Source organism: Prunus avium, chromosome 3, assembly GCF_965620075.1.
Source record: "Prunus avium chromosome 3, drPruAviu1.hap1.1, whole genome shotgun sequence".
In the NCBI taxonomy this organism is placed as follows: domain Eukaryota; kingdom Viridiplantae; phylum Streptophyta; class Magnoliopsida; order Rosales; family Rosaceae; genus Prunus; species Prunus avium.
This window is the reverse complement of record NC_142286.1, coordinates 36,718,890-36,729,265: the sequence shown is the minus strand read 5'-3', so window position 1 is coordinate 36,729,265 and position 10,376 is coordinate 36,718,890. Positions and strand designations below refer to the sequence as shown.

At 37.9% G+C, this 10,376-nt stretch overlaps 2 protein-coding genes across 2 annotated transcripts; one reads left to right on the top strand and one right to left on the bottom strand.

The window, feature by feature from the left end:
- Positions 1-272: 272 nt before the first annotated feature.
- On the top strand, positions 273-5,943 carry LOC110759061 (agamous-like MADS-box protein FUL-L). Its single transcript, XM_021961084.2, has 8 exons — positions 273-752; positions 4,112-4,187; positions 4,450-4,517; positions 4,687-4,786; positions 4,878-4,919; positions 5,180-5,221; positions 5,329-5,498; positions 5,618-5,943. Exons 1-8 carry the CDS (start codon positions 568-570, stop codon positions 5,739-5,741), a joined length of 807 nt encoding a protein of 268 aa, XP_021816776.2. The 5' UTR covers positions 273-567; the 3' UTR covers positions 5,742-5,943.
- LOC110759060 (Regulator of chromosome condensation (RCC1) family protein) lies at positions 5,900-10,068 on the bottom strand. Its single transcript, XM_088250354.1, has 8 exons — positions 9,340-10,068; positions 8,707-8,900; positions 8,558-8,605; positions 8,070-8,142; positions 7,663-7,834; positions 6,908-7,339; positions 6,639-6,830; positions 5,900-6,207 (listed from the first exon to the last, which is right to left on the bottom strand). Exons 1-8 carry the CDS (start codon positions 9,596-9,598, stop codon positions 6,141-6,143), a joined length of 1,437 nt encoding a protein of 478 aa, XP_088106480.1. The 5' UTR covers positions 9,599-10,068; the 3' UTR covers positions 5,900-6,140.
- Positions 10,069-10,376: the final 308 nt, after the last annotated feature.

Genomic DNA, 10,376 nt, shown 5'->3' with positions numbered 1-10,376 from the left:
AGATCAAATTAGTAAAGTGAGAAGCGCCGTCAGCCCCACAGAGGGTTTCTCGTCGGCCCCACAAAGCTTATCTGACATGAGATTGTACGGACTGTCTGCAATCCAGTGACTAAACTGAGACACCACCAAGTGTTGGGCCTTTTGCGCCACTCACAACTCGACAACGCATTAACCCAAACCACCCGGTTTCCCAAAACCACCAGATTTTCTCTGTCCCTCTCTTCCCCTCATTCTCTCTTCTTTTACCCCATTTGTATTTCACAGCGCCTTTGCTTACTAGAACCAAAAACACTTCCCAATACAAAAATAGGAAAAAAAAAACCAACACATTAAACACCTACTATCACATAAATAAAACCCATCTCCGTGCTTCCTCTTTTCATCTAGCTTCTTTTCTGGTATCAACCAAATTTAGGGTTTTCTTTCAAATTTGGTATATTTTTCATCTATTTGGTTTCTAGGACTATATATAGTAATTTCTCCCCCTCACTTCCCCCTTTCCATTTTTAGTAATATAAGAAAAAAGAGAGGGAAAAAAAGAGAGAGAGAGAGTGAGAGAAAAAAAAAATGGGAAGGGGTAAGGTTCAGCTGAAGCGGATCGAGAACAAGATAAGCAGGCAAGTAACATTCTCCAAGAGAAGGACCGGATTGCTCAAGAAAGCTCATGAGATCTCAGTTCTATGCGATGCTGACGTGGCACTCATTGTCTTCTCCACCAAAGGGAAGCTCTTTGAGTATTCTAGTGATTCCAGGTCTAGTACGTTTACCTTCATCACTGTGCTTCTTAGCTTATATATCTTTCTCTGGGCGTGGATCTTTCTGGTTTCTTGTTAGTGTTCTTTGCTTCTGCTAATCCAAAAATGTTTATAAATTAATATAGAACAAAAAAGCTAAGCTTAAACACCAGTACTTAGATATATATATATGCTCTCTCTCTCTCTCTCTCTCTCTATGTATTTGTTTGTACTAAGAGGTCAAGATGCAGAAAGTCATGAACAAAATGTGTAATCCCATATAAAAACAAAATCTTTGTAATATATATTATCTCTTTGATCAGCTACAAATAATTAACAGAAACAAAATCTTCTTGTTTTTGGTTTTTATATATTTAATTGCTTTGTTTTGTTTCTTTGTTTCATTTCTAATTGATTAGCTTATTGTCAGAGTAAGTACATAGATTCCAGGTTCATTCACAATTCACAGACGTGTACTTGCAGGTCAAATCAAGAATTGGGAATTAATTAATTTAATTTTGTATGCAATCTAAATACTTGGGTATTTTTGCAGCTCAGTAGTTGTATATGAAGATGATATAAGACACTGGCATTATGTAACATCACTGTCTCAGAAAAAGGGTTTTGTACATCACATATACACCCAAAAGAGGAGGCAGTACTTATATATATATATATATATATATATATTTAAATTAGTACTTATTTTATTTTTATTTTTTTTAAATAATAATTTGTTTACAGGTGTTGGACCTGAGGTTTCATTGAGCAATGTGTCATGATGGGAGTGGTGTTTTCGTTGGTTTTGTTACCTAGTATATGAGCATCTTGTAGATATTCAATATCTATGCTGGTTGTTTTGTTTGTGCACCTAGCTAGGAGGAAAAAGCCCTTTTCCAATGATATAGGTTGTCGAAAAGGTGCGTAGGGTAAGAGAGAAAAGCAAATGTTGGTTCGTTATGTGAGATTCCCAAAAGGATTTCCCATTTGCGTCTAATGTGGTTAATCATTCGATTAGACAAAACCACAAGTTTAGGGAACCGGAAAGCAAGTATTATTTTATGTAACTATTTTTTTAAAATGGATATCTGTTAATGCTTATATTAGCTAGAGATTTTGATTAAGCTTGTTAGGCTAATCTTCCCAACATGTGTGTATGTTGTGATTCATACACATACCTTTACTATGGAGGTTGAGATTTCATACATTTGGAAAAACATTTTATTCTAGTATTAACTTGCCTAATTGATTTTGGGATATGAATGTTACACCAATGTTAGCTAGAAATGTTCTAAATGCATCGTTTTCTTTTGTGTAGTAATTTACTCACGCTTCCCTTCCGAACCACTTCATCTCATGGACTAGATAATAAGAGTGTCGGCCATCATGTTGAACTTGTAATTTGCGTTTCCTTAAGGTTCTATCAATTAACACGAGTGTGGATTGGTAGCATTGTGTGGTAGTGTGGCGCTTACACAATTACTATGCACTAGCTAGCTATATGCATGATGGCATATGTGGGAGCAATTTTCGTCTAAGATTCCGTCTTCCTCTTCGCTTCTCTTTCTCCATGCAAAACAATACGGAGTAAAGGACCACACCCGGGGATGTTGGCCGACGGCCCTCTAATGCCTAAGTTAGTTAAAGTGTTTGTAGGAAAACAATAGCTAACAAAAGGGTGGAGATTTCTCTAGGGTGAGAACCGAGTGGCCGGAGCCTTGTGTGAGAGAGAGAAAGAGTTATGGCGGCTAGGGTTTGTGAGATAGAATTTATACAGGGTTTCAGACAAAAGTTTTAGACATATATTCTTGTGGGACGAAAATCGCTCCCACAAATTGGTGCTTTCATTGAGAGCACCAAATTGTGGGAGTGATTTTCGTCCCTTAGAATATTCGATCAATAGATTCCCCTTTCTCCTTCCTCGAACTCTTCTCCTTGCAAAACCAATTTGAGTAAAAGGACCATACTTGGGGGGTGTTGGCCAAAGGCCCTCCGATGCCTAAGTTAGTTCGATTGATTCGTAGATAAACAATAGCTAAAAAGGGTAGGAAGCTCTCGTGGGGAGAGAATTGGGTGGGCGGAGACGTGTGTGGTGGGCGGAGCCTTGTGTGTGAGAGAGAGGGAGGTGGCGGCAAGGAGGGGAATTTCTGCAGTAATTTGAGAGCTTAGAATGGCTTACCTCATGCCTTGCATAACCTCGTATTTATAGAGCTTCGGAAGGCTAGGGTTTTGGAGAAAAATAATCCTTGTTGGGAAAGGAATTATTTTTCCTGATTTTAGGAGATTTAAATCAATCAAGGATTTGATAAGGATCAAACCCCTAATTCAAGGCAAGAATCCCCAAATCAAATAATCCCCAAATTGAATGAAATATTTGACCTAGGGTTTTGCTAAAATTTGGTTCCTACAACATATAGGACATAATAGATCGTATGCATGGATTAAGGAAAATTGCCTCTTTGTGATTACTTACATGAATAATCTAAGAAAATAAGATATTCAATTATGGGTAATATTTCTTTGCCAAAATAGTTTAACTTGTTGTGCTATCAGGCAAGAGCTACCTCAGTAAGTATATGTATGATTAGGTAGTTTTAATTAAAAGTAGTATGCCTTATCACATAATTACCATGGATCGAGTATACTAACTGTCTAATATATGAGGCGTAATACCTTGGTTAATTATGTATATCATTGAAGTCTTTAAAATGCTCAAATTTATTGAGGCGGCTCAGAAGAGCCACTCTTGAGTCTGGAGTGGCCATGCCCCCTACAATTTAAACACTCATTTGGTGTAATACAAGCTATAGTAACCTTATACTCATTTGGCTAAAGAGTTTCAGCCACTTTCACATTTCAGACACAAAATTTACCTAAAACCATCTTGGCATACAAAGACAAAGGCTTTTAAGGTGCCGAGCCTAGTAACGTGGGCTTGTAACTAAGTAGGGCATTAAAGTGATTGCAATGTGATGGAGACTAAGCTAGGTAAGGGAGCGTCGATATGAACTATTACATATAATCACTTATAATCTGTGAGTTGAACTATACTACGTGTTCGAAATCTATGAGTGAACTTTGTCCCTAAGCACTCAAGTTATTATAATATTTGTCTAACGTATGTATCTACTTCTCCTTCTCACATGTACATGTGCTCCTTAAGTTAAATGAGGAGTAATTAAGGGGGGAGGGCATTTTAATACTAAATTGTGTCTTGATATTATGATACTATTGTTAACAACTTAGTGTCAATCTGTGATAACCATTCTTTTACATTTAATAAAGTCTGAGTGATTAATCTGGAAAGTATTGTCCAAATGACTAAACTTCATAAGCTTCATTGGCTTGTCATTCTGAAAGCTTTCCTTTTTATAAAGCATGGAGAGAATCCTGGAGCGATATGACCAGTATTCGTATGCAGAACAGCAACTCACAACTGATGCCGAACCACAGGTATCCTTTCATACATGCAGCTCACCAAATAGTTATATATATATATATATATCTTAAAAGATGACTAATTGTATTAAATAGGTTTTTTTTTCTTGTTTGTTAAGATTTTGTTACAAAAGTTGGACCTTCAGTTTTCCCTCTCGTTCGAATGCATGTCCTTCAATGAACTCACGAGCAAAAGATGGATTTAGAGTTTTATCAGTAGCCTTCTAAAGATTAATTAGCACTTTAAGAATGTAAGCCCTGTATATGCTGTGTATAGGGAAGCTGCTGGTCTCTGGAATATCCCAAGCTTGCAGCAAGGATTGAAGTCTTGCAAAGGAAACTAAGGTATCATGCCAGTTAGCACAAAAAATTATTTAAGCTAAATATATATTGATATTGAATGTAAGGACTTTAAGAAGGAAAAAGCTTCTGAGTTGAGGACAAGATGAAAATCTCATGACAAAATGATCGTGGTGAACTTCATTAACCTTGTATTTGACACCGATTTCTCCAGGCATTTTACGGGAGAAGATTTAGACCCCTTAAGCTTGAGAGAGCTTCAAAATTTGGAGCTACAGCTTGAGACAGCGCTTAAGCGCATACGAACAAGAAAGGTAAAGTGCATATAGCTAAGCAAGCTTGTCAACTCAATTCGTATATATGGTTTTCGGTTTACACTGATCATATGGATTTTGGCATTTGCAGAACCATCTGATGCACGAATCCATTTCAGAGCTGCACAAAAAGGTAGAAAGTTTTCTCATGCATGTCCGGAAAATATGATATATACTATATATATATGCATGGTTTTCCCCTGCTCATGTGTAAACGTGCATGGTCGTATCGCATATATTTACCATGGTAAATGATTAGCTTAATTACGAGTTGTGCTTAGGATAAAATCAGGGTTAAGGGTCACTTGTAGGCTATTTTAATCCAAGATGAAATTGGTGTTAATTATATTTGCACGTCATAGATCTCACATTATAGGGACTTGTTTGTTACAGCAAAAGGCACTGCAGGAGCAAAACAACTCGCTAGCAAAGAAGGTAATAAAATCATGATATCATATAATGGCCAGAGAATTAGCGTTGATCATATAAGCTCATTTAATTAATTAAAAGTTGTGTTAATATGTTTTTATATATGACCCCAGCTGAAGGAGAATGAAAATATGCTGGAGGTAGAGCATGATGGTCCGGGGCAGCAAGTAGAGCAGCACCAAAGTAACCAAGCCGCCCACAACTCATCCACCCTCCTGCTAATGCCGCCGCTGCCACCCCAACCCTCATCAACACCGGCACTACTTGCTTCTCTAACCATTGGGTTCTCTCTCTCTCTCTCTCTCTCTCTCTCTCTCTCTCTCTATGATACAGTTGACGAATATTTGGGTTACATGCAAAAAAAGCGAAGTATATTGAGACTGTATGCAAATATTGATGCAGTGGGGGAATCCAGGCAAGAGGAGGGATGGAAGATGGTGATGATAATGACCGAAGAACTCAAACTCGGCCGCCTACTACTAACACACTCATGCCAATGTGGATGTTTCGCCATTTGAATGAATAATAGGCTTGCTGGCCGGCCGGCTATTCTCGAATAAAATTCTAATGTTTTTTGTTGTGGAGGTCGAAGAAGATACATCGATCACTAATTAACAGTCAATTTACCTCCACTGTAAAGTTTTATTATTATAAAGAATAAAAACAAACAATGTTTCTTCAAACTTGTAATATTCTAAATTCTAATCATATTGAAAGAAAATTTGACATGGCTAACTGTGTACTTGACTTAATTAGGATTACAAAATAGCAATTTGACATAACTACAAGAGATTAACCCCTTCACAATCTGATTACAACAATTTTCAATACCTAATTCATAACCAGATTGGAAATAATAAAGTGATTAATGGACAAATTATTGACATAATGATTGTCAATTTTAAAATCTGGTCCAATTGATTCTTCACTTCCTATTACTGGTGGTCTCATCGTCTTCATATTCACAATCACCACCCTCAAGCGCATGCTGCCTGCAGGAAGTAAAAAGTAACATGGCACTTCATCAAAGATAAACATAAAGAACAAAGAAGCAATTCCAAACCAATGGAGACACTGCTGCAAAGCTCCCAAGGCACCAGAGTTAATGAATATTATGTGATCAACAAATTAAAAAGCTCTTTGGACGAAAGAACCTCTATGAACATGAGGACCTTTCAAATTTTAAATCATTGCCACAACCCTCACACATAGGTTAACTCAAAATGTGACAGAAACTCTGGTGCTCCTTCAAGGTAGTCCAGTTCCTATATTTATATTCCGTTGATTGTGTGTGACATAGATTCTACTAACATTTTCAATGCTATCAAATTTAGATTTCTAGTAGATTTTATCCTAATTTTATGAAGGCAGAAAAACTAATATTACATAAATGTGGAATTAGGCCATGGATAGAAAGGAATACCTCAATCTTTCACAAAGGCGTGCTAAAGCATCTGAACCTGTTCTAGACGCAATGTCCTCAATCTCAGAAGCATTCTTTAGATTCACGCTATCCGCAAGCCTAAATTCACACAACTCCTTCAAGGAACATGCATCAGTCAACACGGCTGAATGGCCACCACCAGCTGCAAGTTTCCGCACTTCCCCCACGCACCTGCAATGCACACTTCAATCAAAATACTAATCAAGATAGCCAAGAAAAACCTGATGAACAATTTATTTGTGCCTTACCAATCAACCGGGGATGGATACCAAGCATAAGTCGATTTCTCATTAGATGCCTGACCGTAGCTATTGTAGCCCCATCCATGAATTCTTCCATCCCTTGTAGAGATAAGTGTGTGGGAGTGTCCACATGTAATGAGTTGTACACTAGTTGGAACAACTAATGCAGGTATATTCCGGAGAAAAGACTCAGACTCATTAGCGTTGCATGAAAAGAATCCAGTGTCAGGGCCAAGGCCTAACTGCCCTGATCGACCACCACCCCAAGCATAAAGAGCTCCCTTCTGAGTCACGGCACATGTATGTACACCACCGCATGCAATATCCTTTATGAATATTCCTTCAAGTGCGACCACTCTCCTAGGCAATAACTCTTTCTCCCCAGACTGGAGGGAACAATGCCCAAGTTGACCCATGTTTCCAAGCCCCCAAGTATACCTGTGAGGGCCAAATAAATTTATTGTGAGGAAGAATTCCGCAAAGAAACTAAAGTTAAACAAAACAAAAAAAGAATAAAGTATGATAACTGTAGCAAGGATCTTTCGGCTGCTACAACCATTGCTGGCTGCATCATGCATAACAAATATAAATTCAGAAATGTACAGTAGCAGAATGCAGCATCCTGTCTCCCTTAAAATGTGAGATTCCCTTACGAAGATTTTGCAAACCTTCTGAGTTAAATGTGCCATGCGGATAACCACAATACTCAAGCTTAAATATAGAACCTAATCTCCATCTAAGAATTCCTTCAGATCACTTACACCTCGCCTTTTTCAGATATAGCTGCAGTGTGGTACTCCCCGCATGACACTTGGGTAATCTTCACAAGCTCAGGGGCATCATCAAGGAACTTCACATAAGCATTTATTATACGAGCCCCCTGTAATCCTTCACATGTAAATCCTCTGCCAAGCTGACCATATTCATTATATCCTGGTGTACCAGCACAGTAATTAATTCTGATTAATTAGAGGCGGGAAAAGACAAACTTCAGTTTTCTATTCATATTGTCAGGTATATGCATCTATCACCAAATTGCAATACAAAAATCAACTCTAACAGATATACCTAGAAGCTGCTTTCAAACGAATAATGATATTATAAGAAACTAATATGCATTTACAAGGGTAGAGGTAGACATAGCATATGATCCTAGAATCACAGTTACCCCAAGCTTGTAGCAGGCCATCCTCTGATAAAGCCATCACATGAACTGCCCCACAAGACACTTGACGGATAATCTGTAAAAAACTTTTTGGTAAGTAACAAGTATTAAATTTGATAACCATCTTCAATGAAGCATTTGATACAACAGGAATTCATCTCTTTCTCTTGTGGGTTTTGGAGTTGTGATCTAAGACTAGTTGTCAAACTTTTAAATGCATTGCCTGCAATGGCAGCAGAGCCTAGTAGCTGTTCAAAGTATTCCCTTGACTTTGATCAACCAGCCCAGCTAATGACAATTGATCAAGGTTTTTAAAATCAATTACTGCCTCAGCTTTTTATTCAGAGAACTTATTTACTTGATAAATGAAAAAGATTTTATCCACAATTGAAACCTGATGAGCTCATCTTACTATCCAAATAATATCATAATTCTAAGACAAAAACTTCTGACCTAAAAAGAATGCATAATCAAGAAGAAGTAAAGCATACCGTGTTTGGAGTGAAGGCGCCCCAAAATAAACGTGGAAAATTTGATCCCTATAATGAGAAATAGGGAAGAAAAAAAGTAAACAAATTACGGTACTATCTGCCAAAAAGGATGAAAACAGGATTGATGCTATAGAAATTCATAGTATGACCTGATTTTGCCCCCAAATCCAAAGCCTTCTTGTTGAGACAGATCCATCATTTTCACGAGGTTCTGCAATAGCAGCAGTACAATGTGCTCCACAAGATACAGATTTCACAAACTCTGTCTGTAATTGCTTCACTTTCTTTGGATGTTTTCTTCGCTCCTCAGTTCCGTCTCCCAATTGACCAAAGTCATTAGCCCCTGGATCAATTGTTTACACATTCAGGTTATCTAATGCTCTCAGCATATGCACATCAACCAACACGATTTTATATGTACTTTGTCAACCACCACAAGCATATGGCTTATTCCTATCACTATAATCAACCACTTCCAAAACGAGAACCGGCAATTTGATTTCACAGGTCTATTAATACAAACCAAAATCACTAACAACCAATATTCAAGACGGTAAACGGTTCATTTCCACCATATGCAATTGATTGAATTCATAAATGGAAAACCAATTCCAAAAGTAAAATGCGACAGACTTATCAACCAAACATGCCTTTGAATTTACTCTTATCACCCTAACCAATTCCAAAACGAGAAAGGTCAATTTGACTTCACAGTTCCATTATCCCATATTCAATGAATTGAATTCAAATTTGGAAACTTTATAATTATAAAACAAGCATACCCCAAGTGAAAAGCGACCCGTCTGAGGCTACAGCGGCTGTGTGCTCGCGGCCACAGGCAATGTCCAGCCATCGCGAATTGGCCCCAGCCGTACATCCAAAAAGCTCGGGCTTGAGCTGCTTCGGGATCCTCAATTGCCGCTCCTTACCATTGCGACCCGTCTGCCCAGACTGGTTATAGCCCCACACGTAAATTGCACTCTTCGTCGGAATGCTCACTGGTCGGTTTCGACCTAATAGTTCATCTATGTCCATTTTCATGTATTGCCTGCCCCTGAGAACGTTTATTGCTTTTAGCTACGAATGTTTGGTATGGAAAAGAATGAAACCAGAAATTGAGCAAATTCTAATTCAATTGAAGCAGAAAGTTGCAAGCTTTATAAGATTGGTTCTTCGTTTGGTTGCAATAGATTGCATTCAGCTACGAATTTGACACGGAAATGAATGAAAACAAAAGTTGAGCAAATTCTGATCCAGTTGAAGCAGAAATTTGCAAGCTTTAAAAGAATGGTTCTTTTGTTTGGTCGCCGAGAAAGGTGAATGAGGCGATGGAGCTCTGTTTGATTGGATTCTAGGCAACCAAACAGAGACACAGAGATGACTGATGAGGAGCAAACCAAATTTCGGGGAAAGAGGGAGAAAATGGACAAGAGTGGATACCTGAAAAGAGTCAAACTCAACGAGGAAGGGAGGAAGGGAGGAAGGGAGAAAGTTAGAAAATAAACTGAAATTATAATTGCCGTTTATCGTTGGTGGAAATGTTCCGCGAAGCTGGGAGACGGAGACGGAGTCGGGTCGGGTTACGTGGTTGAGGCCCACATGCTTCACGCTTAAGAATTTTCTAGAATCCATGCTAAAATTATTTTAATTTTATAAATTTATAGAATTCTTTTTTGGTAAATTTTTTTTTAAGTTATTTGGACAATGGCATTCTGAACTTGAGAAAGGAGAAATGTCTAGTTTCAGTGAATGAAACTTGCACCGCATCAAAAGTAAAAATAAAATCAGTAAACTTTAGATAATTCTAACTTTTTATTTA